The sequence below is a fragment of the Pseudophryne corroboree genome, chromosome 7, assembly GCF_028390025.1.
Source record: "Pseudophryne corroboree isolate aPseCor3 chromosome 7, aPseCor3.hap2, whole genome shotgun sequence".
Taxonomy (NCBI): Eukaryota; Metazoa; Chordata; class Amphibia; order Anura; family Myobatrachidae; genus Pseudophryne; species Pseudophryne corroboree.
Genome location: NC_086450.1, coordinates 300018795 through 300035477, shown reverse-complemented (window position 1 = coordinate 300035477; position 16683 = coordinate 300018795). Strand labels below are relative to the sequence as shown.

The following is a 16683-nucleotide window of genomic DNA, read 5'->3' as shown; positions in this document are numbered from 1 at the left end:
GATAAATTTTACTTCACTGCTGATTAGTTGCCATGGATAACTTCTCCACTCTTTCCACTGCTTCATGACTAGACCCCTTAGTATTCTTCTATGTCAACAATTACATCTTCAACTCCATGGAGAAGACACCTAATATGTTATAGCATAATAAGATATATTATTAGCTATGGAGCAAAAACATTTGACATCATCCACAACCCTTTCAACACATCCTCAGACTTTTAAAACTTTTCAATATATTCATAAACTAAACTTACCTGCATAGAATTCAGGACTGTAAACTGCACCAACAACAGGGTTTAACTTCCATCCTAGATAAAAAGATTAGTGATAAAAAAATGTTTAAAAAATGTAGGTAAAAGTAAGATGAAGAGTGTTTGGTATGTCATAGAAATGTATAAAAATATGTGGTTTAAGCAGAAACACACTTGAGTCACAACTGTAGTTAAAATAATTTATAGTAGCACCATGAAAGCCTTCCCTGAGTGTCCATCTCTAGAGAGGCACAAGAACTGTGCTCTGAGAATACTTTAGTCATGGATTTATTGCATTTGTGCTGTTCATTACATTTTATACTGCTGCATGTATGTGTGTGCAATGACAAGGACCAATAATCCTTTTGTCTGCAGAATTTTCAGTTGCCTTTTCTCAGATTGTGACATGTAAGAGCTGAATGTGGACTGCTATATAAAAGGGACAAACATTTTGGGCTTCACTTTTTTATTAAAAATAGACGATTAATTATTAGTGATTCGTAATTAAACTTAAAAGCAAGAACAGTTGACACAGCACTATAAAACTTCATTAGCAGCAGAAGTAAACTGCTAATTGAAATCTTACTAGGCCATTTTAAAACTAATTGTCTCTTAAATTCATTTTGAATGTTGCAAAGTTAATTTTGTATAGGGAAAATGTTTCTGTTACATCAACTTTTATCTTAAGTTGCATAAATGAGCAAATGTAATTTTTCATATAAAAATAGACTCTTGGCTATGTCAGTACAGAGAAAAGTCACTTTTTCTTTGGCACACAATGACTATATTGTAAAAACAGATAAAGATGGCAGTTTTTTGGGTGGAAGGTTTCGTTTTTTGGGTGGAAGGGTTCCTGACTACAGTATGAACACATTTTAACAACTTTTCAGTAAAGCAATTGAGCTATTTAATATAAATTCATAATTAACAAGTTGCAGTAATGTGATTGAAAACTGCCACAGAAATGAGTGATTTTAATGATTCTCATATCCTTCAGATAATTCTGTCAAGGAGTCAAAAGGATCTATATCATATTTCAAGTTCCACTAATGGGTCTTCAGTTTGTCCATGAAATTCCTTCTCAGATACAGGTCGATGCACACAGCTGAGAAGCACATTCATATTTCATTTTCTTCCCACTCCGTTTGCTGATGGCTGTATTAGCTAACTTTTTTCGGAGTCAATGCAGGAAAGCCTTAATTCATCATGATGAAAATAACACCAATTAAAATTTACTTTATCTTGTCAGCGAGATATGTGCTGGCTCATAAGTGTGTGGGTTAATCATGTGTGAGAAGCGCTAATGTCACTCTCCTAGTGAAAGAACTGCCACAGAGCTTGGTGTTGTCATTTATGGAGGTAAGTTCTTTGTTGTGGGTGTTAATGACTGTATTTGTCTTGATGTATTAAATGTCAATTATTCTTTGACATTTGCCATTGCAAATGGCTGGCCATTAGAGAAATCCCTGCTCTTTCCTTCTGCATATATATTTATGCAATTTTGTTAAATGTGCCATTCCAATGCTTGTGCTAAACTTAGCTTGGTATTTTACATTATTCTGGTATTGTAAATGCAAGGATGGCTTCATTGAGGGTGATTTACCTAGTCCAATTACTTGAGGAAATGATATGAATGCTGCATAACCTTTGAGCTGTCTACACAAAGTTAAACCTTGTCTGCCAAATTATTGTTTTTTTATTAAATTGACAGGCAATTGGATTCTTTTTGTGTTTCAAAATTGTCATTACACAAGATTAAAAAATTGAATGAGTTTGATTTAATATGTGTACAGGAAAATCAGGCTCCTATCTATTTGATCTACCTGCCAAAATGACCAGATATGTTTAATATATGAGCTACATGTATAAACATATTATGGTATGTGCACATCTAATCCTTTATCCCCATGGATCTCCAAAAACAGACACTTGTGTGGTTATCTTTGAATCCATAAAATGAGTGCTAATCCCAGAATTTAAGGTTATGTTTTTATTTTATAATGTGCAAAACACCATAAGAGACCTGTTTTTTTTTCTTGTTTTTTTTACTGGGGGGGATTTGTGGCCCCTATTATTTTATATAAATGTCAACACTGTACGTAAAGATTTCTTATCTTAATCACAAAAAAAACTATTCACAAATTATATAAAAGCATGCCTCAGTACACAATATAATAAATTCATTTGAAGGTAAAAAACCTCTGTACAGTAACTCATAGAAAGTGACTATGGGCCTAATTCTGAGTCGATCGCAGCAGCAAGTTTGTTAGCAATTGGGCAAAACCATGTGCACTGAAGGGGGGCAGATATAACATTTGCAGAGAGAGTTAGATTTGGGTGGGTTATTTTGTTTCTGTGCAGGGTAAATACTGGCTGCTTTAATTTTACACTGCAATTTAGATTTCAGTTTGAATACACCCCACCCAAATCTAACTCTCTCTGCACATGTTATATCTGCCCCTCCTGCAGTGCACATTGGGAGTGATTCCGAGTTTTTCGCTCGCAAGCTGCTTTTAGCAGCATTGCACACGCTAAGCCGCCGCCTACTAGGAGTGAATCTTAGCTTATCAAAATTGCGAACGAAAGGTTCTCAAAATTGCGATTAGAAATTTCTTTGCAGTTTCTGAGTAGCTCGAGACTTACTCTTCCAGTGCGATCAGTTCAGTGCTTGTCGTTCCTGGTTTGATGTCACAAACACACCCAGCGTTCGCCCAGACACTCCTCCATTTCTCCAGCCACTCCCGCGTTTTCCCAGAAACGGTAGCGTTTCTTCACACACTCCCATAAAATGGCCAGTTTCCGCCCAGAAACACCCACTTCCTGTCAATCACATTACGATCACCAGAACGAAGAAAAAACCTCGTAATGCCGTGAGTAAAATACCAATCTTCATAGCAAATTTACTTGGCGCAGTTGCAGTGCGAACATTGCGCATGCGCAATAAGCGGAAAATCGCTGCGATGCGAATAAAATTACAGAGCGAACAACTCGGAATGACCACCATTGTTTTGCCCAACTGCTAACAAAATTGCTGCTGCGATCAACTCAGAATTAGGCCCTATATGTAATACATACTGATTCTTTATGTAGGCAGCAGAGTTTTGTAAGTGGACCTTCTACATTATTCATGTTCTTAAAGGCATTTCCTCTTATTTTATTAACTAAGCCAATGGGAATTCTGCTTATAAAGCACATTATTAAGTCATACATATGAGATGAGAACCATAAGTATTTTAGTATGGTTCATTAAGGAAAATATTGCTAAAACGTTTTTAAGAATTATAATGGACTGGATAGCTTAAACATGTCTATGTCAATGATCAATGCTGTTAGAATTGCATTTTCTAAATAAACCTCAGAGAATATAATATAGTATTTTCTGAGATCTGCATTTTGCAACTATGCAACAAACATAGAGGAAAAATACCAAATTTGACTGTCGATAATATTGTTTTAATTGACATCATATTCATTTTCTGGTTAATGTTTACTTTTTTGTTGTTTTTAGTGTTAAAATGTGTAATTTGTGCAAAAAAAAATCATCAAAATATTTGAGACTTTTTAACAGAATGCTGTATGATAAAAAATACTTCCAGACATAAACCCAATAAAAACTTCAATAAAACTTACCATTTGTGTAAGGATTCAACGTCTTTTTATTTGTCATAACGCGTGCTGTGGCATTATTAACCTAAGCATATACAAAAGGAAATTAGTGTTTGCACATACCTGTACTTTTCATGCAGTAGAATAGTAAGCTCAATGTGACTTTTATAATAGTTTTACTAAAAATCATAAAAACATATACAACAAAAAGAAAATTAGGTCTAAATATATTTACTTCCATCATTATAAGAATACACATAATTTTAATAAATCAACACCATATAAATTAAAATTTAATAAGCAACATTAAAATAAATTTAAAAGGTTCTGCATAATTTACAGTTCATGAGCATGCTTATATTGAATGAGAAAACTGAAATGATAAATATTTAAAAAAGTAAAGGAAGAGTCTTACATGAAGCAACATGCGGTGAAAAAAGTAGGGGAGAGGAAAAGCCAGAATAAAAATTACAAATACACCAATGTTCAAAATAACACTTAAAAAGAAAAATTCAAAAGCCACAATCTAGCATTCACCACTTGATACAAAAGCTTCCATGTCATTGCAAGAGCTGACAAATACATCCATTCAAGCTTGTCCAAATCACATCTAACAAAGGATCGGTGGGGGTGCATTACTAAACAAACAGTAAAATGAGGTCAAATTTGAGTAAGATGTGCATTCAAAGACTAGTAAGGGTCTCTCAATGTAATAGTTCACTTTATATAGGGCATAATGGAAACATTAAATAAAACACAGGATTTAAGTACTAATCAAACTGTGCAGCAGATGGACTTATCCACTTAAAAAGCACGATCACTATAATTACCATACAAAATTTAAAAGTATGGTTTTTGTGAGCCTATTGTAGCTCCTATAATTAAAAGCATTGGAAATGCATGCAGCATCGTACTCACAGCTATATCATTTTCATACAGCTGATATGATTAAAATTAGACTGTTTTCAAATGTAACAAGGGGATTTGTTTTAGCCCAAGAAGAGTGAGACCTATATATGTTTTTTTTTCTTAGTTGGTAAAACTAAATGGGTAAAGACTTGCAAACCAGTGCACCAGAACGGACCTGTCGGTGTTGTGAAACTTTTAAATGGGCTGTCAGGGTTTTTGTGACACTTAATTTTCCCCCTTTGATTTCCTTTGAAAGGCACTGCGAATCTCTCATCAACCCTGTAGTAAAAAAATGACCATTCTGTTTAAGCTTCTCATCCGTTCCTTGACAACACATTTTTGGGATATACTGCATACTGGAGAAAAAATATTAAAAAGATACTGTCTTCAAGGTAGCATCATTTTGAGTCATTGTAACCAGTCACATCAAAATAAAGAAATACAAAAAAGACAAAAACACAAGTGATAAATAATAAACTTAGAAGGCTCTAAAACACTTTGAATTAAACAAAAAATGGAGAAAAGAGCAAGCAGACATAAAAGCAAACATCAATTACATTGAAACAACAAATGAGTGAGCAATTACATATAAGAAATAGACAATAAAATATTTTAAACATGCACCTCTATTTTACGTCCCTCTACCACCGTGCCGTGTAATTTCTCCCTCGCCCTGTCCGCATCAGCACTATTTTCGAAAGTTACGAAACCAAATCCCTGCATGCAGGAGGGAGAAGGGAAGAATAACATGCATATTAATATTTCAGTTAATCAAACATGATCAGTTCATTTGTAACATGCATCTTATAAAGTGTGGAGAAAGTCATGGTTATTGCCTTATATGGGGAATATTGTTTTTTAATTTGCAACAAGTTGAGTACCAGACAAGGAACAAATGGGGTGAATGTACCTTTTCATGTTATAATAGATATGATTACAATTTTTAATAAATGAAAGCAATTAAAATATGTCAGTGTTTGAATAGGGAAACTAATTAAATATAAATTATTAATTTGCTTGTACATAACTAATCCAACAAGAACATATATTATTATAGCAAAAGCAACTAAATTTAAATTCTTCTAATACTTGATTATTCATCTGGCCTACACACAGCAGTGGCAGCCATTCAGTGTTTTATGGAAATGCAGTCTATGAATTCTCTACCAACAAGTAACTTTAATGAGTCAAAAGATATCACTGCAGTAATAAGCTACATTTTCATAAAAACATTTGTTCAGACCATACAATGCCTGTATTCCCTCTCTAAAGGCAACAAGATACACTTAAAAAATAGATGTTACTAACAAAGGAGAACTATTTTACTTACTACAGTATGTATACATTTTTGTATATACATTTATGAGTTGCGTGATGGTGAGATAATACTGTCACATATTTTTTTATCATACAGGAATTTTTATACATTGAGTTAAATGTACAGAATTTTAAAATGAAGATACCTCTGTCATAATATAATTACTAAATATATATAAATATTACTCAGAAGAGGGGAAAGCCACTTGTGGACTAACTAAGGTCTCTGTACATTTCTTATAACTGTTGGGGCTATTTGGGGGGAGTTACTCACAACCAGTTCTTACAATCAGCATAACGAGCATTGGATTAGCCAGATATTAAATCAATTACTGTTTTAATATATAGTCAAATTTTGTATTAAAATACAAATGTGGTATAGCTATACTTTAATACTTCCGATAAAGCTATTTCAATTAATCAAATAGAAACTTTATGAATTTGGTATATTATTAACAACAATTAAGACAGCTGATTTTAGACTTGTGAATCCAAGCTGGTATAACTCCATTACTGTAAGTTTACTAAGGAATGTGTAGATTTCACAAAATCACCCATTTGGGAACACAAGTGTCCCAGTTCTAAACAGGAAATGGTGCAGAATTGGTATTGGGCTCACCAACAGTATCTGACTGGATCATGAAGGAAAAATCAGTGGTGGGGTCCATGTTTAGGGATGTGACCAGTCTCCAAGGGGGTGTAGCCAGCTACCACAGAGGCTTGGTAAACCATTAGAAAGATGATGGTCTGGACCATAGTATAGCAGAGTCATCACAGTGGACTTCCGCTGTGATTACTCTGCTATACAATTATGTTGTTGCCTTAACCTGATGACATGCTTGAAAAAGGTCTTGAGGGACTGAAACGTTGTTACCCTGTCCATACACATATGATATGAAGCCTTGCATTTGTAACCTTGTGAGTATAATATATTAAAAATACCTTCATGCACATTTAAAAGGATTTTGGAGAGTGCCTATTTGTTGGAATCTAAATGTACCAGAATCGACCGTTTGGGGATAATCTGTGCAGAGCCCCCCATGGATGGACTCTTTATGTGAATTTGGGACATCCCCATTGGTTATATACTGTGTATATATATATATATATATATATATATATATACATACATACACACACAAATAAATGTACTAATAGTTACATTAAAAAAATACATTGATACACATTTAAAAGGATTTTGGAGAGTACCTATTTGCTGGAATATATATGTATATATATAAATATATATCATCACCTTTTCTGTTTTATACTGTATATAATATATTAATTGATGTTATAGCGCACTATTACTATATACAGTAATACAGTATATTTATTTGAGGACTTGGATGTGAATAGACTTAATAATGACTCTCCTTTTTCATTTTAGTACCTAGGTTTACTAATTATATACAGCCCTTCTTTCTTATTTCTGGCAATTTAATCAAAAAATTTGGGTACGCATCTAAAGATTTTTCTTTCCACTCTGTGGGAACAAAAATCTGGTAATGTATAGGAAAAAAGGAAAATCATCCATTTGCTCCCAAAAGCTAGAAAACTTTCAGACAGATTTAACCAGTTTGACTGAATGACCACTGTCTGTTTTCCTGACAAGCAAATGTCTGGATAAAATGGTTGTTAGCAAATGGTTTATTGTCATTTGCTCCTATACAGTGCATTACCAGATTTTGTTCCCACCAGATAGATTGGACAGTTACATCTTTAGGTGTGTACCCAAAGAAAGGTGGATTTTAAAATTGTATTTTAAAAACCACATACATGGCACACATTATACATACAGTATAAGCATACATACATACATACATACATACATACATACATACAGACAGTATATACATACTTAGAGATGCTTGCATAAATGTTTCGAAAACATACCATTGAATATATCAATTTTACTTCTAACTATATATACATGTATAAAGTACATTTAAAATACTTTAGTTTTAAGGTGTTGTGTCACCTTTTGGTCAAGAAAAAGGGTTCATTTATACAGTGTAGTAGCTTTTAATACATTTTCAAATGGTAAAAAAATTTAATGAAAACAGTTTGCCGCCCCTGCAAGCAAAGAAGGAAGTGCAGTTTATGCAAATACACAGAATGTGCAATGACCAGCTCATAGAATTAAGTATTGTAGATATAATGAACATTACTCTAATGGGCCCTACACACTTGGCAATGTGTGTGAGCGATATGAACGATCTCGTTCATATAAGAACAATAATTTGTTCATATCGCTCAGTGTGCATGCATCAATGATGAACAATGCGTGTCCCCACGACTGTTCATCATTGATTTTCCCTCATTTAGCAAAGCAAACCAATTTGGACGATCGTCGTTAATCACTGAAAACCAACATCGTCCAAATTGGAAACATCGCCAAGTGTGTAGGGCCTATAACTCTTCAACTTGCTTCTCTGCAAACTTTGATGCTCAGTATGACAGATGAATCAATTAGCTTCATAAGGGGAAGGACTAGTTATGCCTGGATGTGTGCCAAGGTCACAGATTTGTCCTGACTGCAAACATGTTATTGGAAAAACAGCATTCTGCAATGGCGTGTATGGGGAATCTATATGTTTAGTATTATAAAGGTTATGGGGACTTGAAGGATGTTATAGAAAAAGTGTATACATTACACCAGCTGAAATAGATATATGTTCATTTCCAAAGCCCAATCTGGTTAATGGGAAGTTAAAATACTTTTTTCTTAATTTGTGCTTTGAGATCAAACCGAAGTCTGCTAAGGTGGCATCAAACTTACACATTTAGTTACTCTCTTGTGTTCAAATGGAACATAGGGACTCATGCAATAGTTTTCCAGACCAATGTACACTCAAGTACATGCTCCAGGCACAAATCACACTAAAGAACACAGGCAGGTATGCATGTTTGCCTTACTTTGCATTCCATAATTACACCATATGCATGCATATGATGTAAATAAAAAGTGGTTCTGTAACACTTCTGTTAAGTAACCTTTTATCCCCTGCATATAGTTTAGAGGAGAGGGAAAGGAGTCATTCCTAGGTATATTACTGGAGAGTGTTGTTAATTGTATGGGTGATACATAAATGTAATAAGGTGGGGTGTGTTAGTATCAGTTCTCTGTAATTTCAGCTCAGAAAATGCAGTAACGACTTGTATGTCAAAATAATAATTTATATATATATATATATATATATATATATATATTTATATATATACATATATAAAATGTTCCAAAGGCGGCACTCCAAAACAAGAAGACAGCGGAGACAAGAAGTAAAGTATAATACAGAAGTGAAGTTTAATGACTTTACTAACATTTTTAGTTAAAAACATAACTTTATAACATGTACAGTTTCATTTTGAATTATGCATTTCTTATTCGGTGTAGAAATATGAATGTATTTAAGTTTATTATTTCCATTGATGTTGCACAATTTAAATGTAATTGTAACTTCTAAGGAACAATCTACCTGCAGATTTTCAGTTTTGTTTTTGTTTTGTTTTTTGCTTTAAAGAATTGACCTCTGAATCAGTACATTATGAAAACAAATTAAGCAAACATTATAAAAGGATAACCAAATAACACATGGATAAATGGACTTGATTTAGCCATCTAGGCACATTGGGGGTCATTCCGAGTTGATCGCTAGCTGCCATTGTTCGCTGTGTAGCGATCATTTAAAAAAAAGGCAAAACTACGCATGCGTATGGGCCACAATGTGCACACGTAGCGTACAGGTACAAAGAGCATCATTGTTTTGCACTGCTTCTAGCAACGATTCCATTCGCACAGCCAATTGAAAGGAGATTGACAGGAAGTGGGAGTTTATGGATGTCAACTGACCATTTTCTGGGTGTGTTTGGAAAAACGCAGGCATGTCCAGGCATTTGCAGGGTGGGTATCTGACGTCAATTCCGGGACCTTCGTCGCTGCAATCATCGCACAGAATAAATAACTACAGGGCTGGTCTTGTGTTGCACAAAATTTTTTTGTACCGCTCGGCTGCATAGGCGTTCGCACTCTTGCAAAGCAAAAATACACTACCCTGTGGGCGGCAACTATGCATTTGCACGGCTGCTTAAAGTAGCCAGCAAGCGATCAACTCGGAATGAGGACCCTTGTTGCATTGTTTTAGAATGGGCAATATTTATCAAAATACACACAATAAAAAAGGCAAAAGAGCATGAATACATTTAAACAAAAAATAGGAATTTGAATTAATGAAAAGAGCTTTACAACTTTTTTAGTCCCTCAGTACATTTCACCAAAATGTGAGAAAGAGTGATAAAGAGAAAAAGGGTGGAGAGTGGGATGAGGGGTGGGAAGAAAAAACATAGTGAGAGCCAAGGGTGAACTCATAGAGGAGGGGGGCCATGTGTTGTTTCCGTCGGGTCCCCTCCTCTCTAGCTGGCAATGCAGCAGAGTTTGAGCACTAGGGTCATTATTAGACCATAGCACTATTGGGGTTATTATGACCCGTGCGCACGGTGCAGTTTTTCGCAGCGTAGCAATTGGGTCAGAACCGCGCATGCGCCGGCACCGCAGTGCATCGGCGCATGGCAGCCCATCACTGCGCTATGATCGCCTTTGCCTGATTGACAGGCAGAGGCAGTTGATGGGTGGGAGGGGGCAAAACGGCGGTATTTGGCGTGGCCGGACCATGCGGGGAGTTGCCCACAGCGGCTGCGTGATGTCAAATGCAGCTGCTGCGGGCTGGGGAGTGATGAGAAGCTCCCGACCAGCACGCTAAAGCTGCACTGGTTGGGAGCTACTCTTGAAGTGCAAAGGCATCGCCGTTGTGTGATGCCTTTGCACTTCTGCGGGGGGGGGGGCACTGCCAATCGGGGCAGACTAGCCCTGTGCTCGGCATCCCCCTGCATGTCTGAGTTCATGATCGTAGCTGTGCTAAATTTTTATAAATATTTATTTAAATAGCACACACATATTCTGCAGCGCTGTACATAGAATATTTGCCCATTCACATTAGTCCCTGCCCCAGTGGAGTTTACAATCTATATTCCTTATCACATGTACACACAGACACATTAACGCTAGTTTTAATTTTGTTGGGAGCCAATTAACCTACCAGTATATTTTTGGATTGTGTGAGGAAACCGGAGTACTCGGAGGAAACCCACGCAAGTACGGGGAGAATATACAAACTCCGCACAGTTAGGGCCATGTAGGAATCGAACCCATGACCTCAGTGCTGTGAGGCAGTAATGCTAACCATTACACCATCTGTACTGCCCCAATCTAATGTGCATGTGGCCATTTTCCCACTGATTTTCCTACTACGCACTTGCAAAATGCTGGGAAAATTTCCACTGCTGCTGCTGCCAACACTAGACTTTGTAAGTATTAAAGAAATGGGTACAGGTTGTTTGGTGTGGGACCCCCCCGTACCCATGGGCCCGTGTGCACTGCACACCCTGCACCAATTATAAATACACAACTGGAGAGAGCTTTGTAACAGTTTCAACACACTCTAACAGTACAGCTTGACACTTATATGAATTAAACTTAAAACTACACAGCATTTTATAACAGCTTGAGGTTAACAGTATACTTCACATATATATACGAATTCAGAATTAGATACATCAGAATGTACTGTAATTTATTTATGGATTAACAGATATTTATATAATGTAGTGCACATACTGTATATTACACAAAATTTGACAGAAAATATTTAGTAATTTACTAAATCAGCCCATGTCCCAGAGGAGCTTACAGTCTATATTATCTGCCACGTGTACATGTTGTTAGTAATATAGGTCCTATTAAAGCCAATAAACCTACCAGTACTGTATGCTTTTCTTTGTGGAAGCAGACTGGAGCATGTGTATGAATCCCACGCAAACTTGAGGAAACTCCACAAAGCGCTGGGGTGCTGCTGTGAGGCAGCAAGCTGACCATTATGCATACCACATTTAGCAGTCACTGCTTTTATTGCTCTTTGGGACCAATTCAGCATGGGTTGTAGTAATGCAACAGATCGCACAACTATAACCCTTTTCACTAACATGCAGGGGAATGGCCAGCACAGGGCAAGTCCACTCTGCATTCTGGGTCCTGCCCCCCTGCTAACATGTGAGTGCATCAATATAAAGTGATGCACTTGCATGATTAGGGTTGCCGCCTACCTACGCAGCCTTGCTGCAAAAGCAGTCTGAGGGCATCCATCTCTTTAGTTGCCGCTTCTGTGTGTAATGTCATGGGGTAGTCTCTCTGTCACAACCAATCCACACAATCTGGATATTTCCGGAATACATGTCCCACCTGCCTGTATTAGGTGCAGGTCTCATGAGCAGTCCCCAAACAGTTCATCAGGCCTCCAAATGCTTAACGCGTTTTGGAATGCCGTCCTTCGTCAGAAGCATAGTGGCTTAAGCCACTATATTGCATGATCATGTTTCTCTTCTCTTGAGATGATGAGTACATTGTGAGATCACAGTGCAAAAAGTCTGGAGTTAATTCTAAAGAAAAGGTTATTATTAAAAAAGTAAGCATCACACTCTATACTCTATAGGAGAAATTGTTCTTTTGCGCCATATCTGGGACATTTTTTGGTTGTATGTTATTTTTTTAAGGAGATCTGTGGAGCCTCTTTTTGTCACAGAGGCAGCATAGGAACTTGTTTTGCACATTTGAAATTCAACTTTTTGGAAAATTATATGGTACCTAGATGCCAACAAAATACGGCATTGATGCCCCATCACCTCCCCCACCAGCTCCTAAGCTGCGATTGCATAGTATTGGAGCAGATAGCAGCTTTCAGATGGCATGGTCACTGCATGGTTGCCGTGTTACAGCCATGCATAGGGGTCATTGAGACCTGATCGCACGCTAGCTTTTTTGGCTGCACTGTGATCAGGTCAGAACTGCACATGCATATTGACCACAATGCGCAGATGCGTCGCTTGGGTACAAAGCGGATAATTGCTGTGCGATGGGTTTTATGAAGAATCCATTCGCACAGCCGATCGCAAGGAGATTGACAGGAAGAGGGCGTTTGTGGGTGGCAACTGACCGTTTTCTGGGATTGGTTGCAAAAAATGCAGGCGTGTCCAAGAGTTTGCAGGGTGGGTGTTTGACGTCAATTCCGGTCCGGACAGGCTGAAGTGATCGTAGTGGCTGAGTAAGTCCTGGGCTACTCAGAAACTGCAAAAGATATTTTTGTACTGCTCTGCTGCACATGCGTTCGCACACTTGCACAGCTAAAATACACTCCCCTGTAGGCGGCGACTATCTGATCGCAGCACTGCAAAAAACTGCTTGCAAGCACTCAGGTCTGAAATAGGCACCATATCCACTGAGTTGGACAGCTGCTGTTTGGCTGCTGCTACTGCTGCAGTGGCTGTGGCTGCTGCTGCTGCTGTTGCGCATGCTGACATCCTTCAACTTGGCACAAAGACATTCCATTTGAAAGGAGCTGAATCACGGCCAAAAAACAGCCAGCTTCTTGCTGCCCAGTGAAAACTGGCGTGTATGAAATGGCCCATAAGCTGTATAGCTGTGGCTGAGAAGCAGACAGATGATGCTATCCTGCAGTTCCAGTAGTTTAAAATACCGTTCATGCAGACAGGCAGGACCCTCTGTATGCCTTTAAGCCACCATACTTTTCCATATACTGTAGTGTGCAATCTCATCTTATATAGATATGGTATGTGATGGCAATGCCAAATTTAATATTTAACCTTAAGGCCATTACAGCTTTAGCAAAGAGCAACATAAAGTAGTGAGAGCTCCAATTAAAGTATCTGTGAAAACTAATATAATATTATGTTGTGAGATTAGTGTTTATATGTGCAAGAGCTTTCTAAAGTGGTGCATTTTTTCTGTAGATATACAAGAAAAAAAACACATATTTAACACAGATACTGATGGCTTTTTTGCTTTTAATAGACTCAGAAACTATTTCTATACTAGTGTAGCTTTATCTTTTTCTTGAGTCATCTATACACAAGGCATTAAAAAGTACCAAATCAGTATCTTTGGAAAAAATAATTTGTTCAAAATGTAGAGTGTAACATTTATCAGTACCAAAAAATTGTATACAAATCACATTAAGTATTCAAGGACTGTGAATAAAGAGATTTTTTTTCCCCGATAGAAAAACCCTGCACAAGAGTAAATTGGAGCAATACAGAGGGTAATTGCTTGAGAGCATATTAAATTATATTACCAACTTTCACTTCAATAACAGGAAAATACCTATTGCATCAAATGTCCCTTTTTTATTTTATAAACATGAACTCATTTTTTGTGATGAGCAATGTAATTATCACTAGCGGATAAGGTACAAATACAAATTCATTGATTATCTCCATAAAAAAAGCAATATTTCTATTTTAAGCAAACTGTACTTAACCTAATATCTGGCAAATACTGAATGATTTTCTGCCAAAAATATAAATAAATAAATAAATAAATAAATAGATGTTTTTGTGTTTTCATATGTGTATTGCACCAATTCTTTTTTTATGTTGACTTTTTTCTACATTTTTTAACATTATCTATTTGCCATTTACATTATATATGGACACACACAAACACACACAAATATACAGTGAAAATAAGAGGAGCATTCACCAGGTTTTAAGCACAAAGCAGCAAAGTGATTTGAATCCTTACACATACCGAAGATTTGTCTTCTTATACAGTATGTAAGGATTAAAATCATTTTGCTGCCTTGTACTTAAAACCTGGTGAATGCCCTTTTTTTGCCTGTACATCCTATTTGCTGGTCTGTGAGTATGGACTTTATTTGTAAAAAAATATATATATATAGAGAGAGAGAGAGAGAGAGAGAGAGAGAGAGAGAGAGATTGATTTTATTTTTTGTGGCAGTTAAGTAGTACATCTGCATTTATTATTTTGGATCCAAATTTTAAATTGGGTCTTTTAGCTTCTGCTGGAGGAGTACATGAAAATGTATTTATATATGTTCCTATTACAAACTGGTCCACACCTTGTTTTTAACTTTCACTATTCATAGCAACTTGCCTTTTTGTCACCCAATATCCTTTAACAAGCTCAGACCATGGATGTCCACTTGACAGCAGCCCTAAGAAATCATTTTTACCTTTTTATTAAATACCAAGTTTCCCTTTGGCTTAAGAGTGGTTTTCATAATGAAAATGCACTATGATCAAACACACATTCAATGCACTAACAGTAGGTGAACTACCATAATTAGAAACACTCGAAAGTGAGAAAACTATGGGGTTCATTCCGAGTTAATCGCTCACTAGCTAGTTTTATCAGCCATGCAAATGCTACGCCGCCCACTGGGGAGTGTATTTTAGCTTAGCAGAAGTGCGAACGCATGTGCAGCCGAGTTCTGCAAAAACAGTTTGCGCAGTTCCTGAGTAGCTCTGAACCTACTCAGCGCTTGCGATCACTTCAGCCTATTTGTGTCTGGATTTGACGTCATACACCCACCCAGCGAACGCCCAGCCATGCCTGCGCTTTTTCAGACACACCTGCATTTTTGCAAACACTCCCAGAAAATGGTCAGTTGACACCCAGAAACGCCCCCTTCCTGTCAATCTTCTTGCAGCTGTCAGTGCGACTGACAACTTCGCTAGAACCTGTGCACAATCACAATGGGCTTTGTACCCGTACATCGCATCTGCGCATTGCGGGGCATACGCAGAAATGCTATTTTTTAGCCTGATTGCTGCACTGAGAACAACGGCAGCTAGCGATCAACTCGGAAATGACCCCCCTTATACTCTACAGTAAAGCCTTAGTTCTTTACAGTTTCTTCACAGATGCCCAAAGAGCAAAATGTTGTCAGCCTACTCACTATTAAGAGTCTTATAATATAAAACATCTATATATTATTACAGTCAATACATTTTAGTTTTTATCTCCTAAATGATAATAGGATGATTTCTTTTGGTGAAAACAAATGACATATTATTAAATGATTAATATTGTAAAATACATAATAAACAATCTACTGTGCTTGTGACTTGTATCAAATGACTAATGTACTAGTTTAGGTCTTTAGTCATCACTTCTTTTACTACAATATGCCAGCAGACATCCAGAGGCTTCATATTTTATAAAACTGTTATTTCTATTTTACAAAAGGCAAAACATTAGTGGACGTTGGTGAGTTTTTGTAAGAAGCATATTAATAAGGGTTAATACTTAATGTTCTTCTTTTAGTAAAATATTCCTAAATAACAACAACTAATATATATTAAGATTGAGAAACAAGTATGACTCACCTTTGATCCCCGCTCATTAAAAATTATTTCAACATCTAAGATTTTACCGAATTGCTGCAGGAGAAATAAAAAAATAAAATGAATATAACAGTATGCGAAAATAACCAAAAATACAACAGAATTTATCCTAAAAAAAAAGAAACCAAAGGCCCAGTCTATAATAGTTAGAAATGGCTGAGCATACTGATGCACATTGTATTTTTTCCTACGAATTGTAGTGTAATAAAGGCTCGTAGTAAATCTTTGTTCACTCAATATGTTAAGCTAGGTACCCAGTACAATTTTCAGGCCGACCTGATAGATATTGGGTTAGTGGTCTGACAATTATTTATTGTGTACA

The 16683-nt window shown here is 36.6% G+C and overlaps 1 protein-coding gene across 10 annotated transcripts in view; it reads right to left on the bottom strand.

The window, feature by feature from the left end:
- The window catches only part of RBFOX1 (RNA binding fox-1 homolog 1), a 916481-nt gene that overhangs the window by 254565 nt on the left and 645233 nt on the right, over positions 1–16683 (bottom strand). For all 10 annotated transcript variants that reach the window (XM_063934243.1, XM_063934244.1, XM_063934246.1 and 7 more), the window contains 4 exons: positions 16344–16397; positions 5394–5486; positions 3885–3945; positions 258–311 (listed from right to left, as the gene is read on the bottom strand). In XM_063934243.1, coding sequence (XP_063790313.1) covers positions 258–311; positions 3885–3945; positions 5394–5486; positions 16344–16397 — 262 coding nt within the window. The remainder of the gene's footprint in view (positions 1–257; positions 312–3884; positions 3946–5393; positions 5487–16343; positions 16398–16683) is intronic.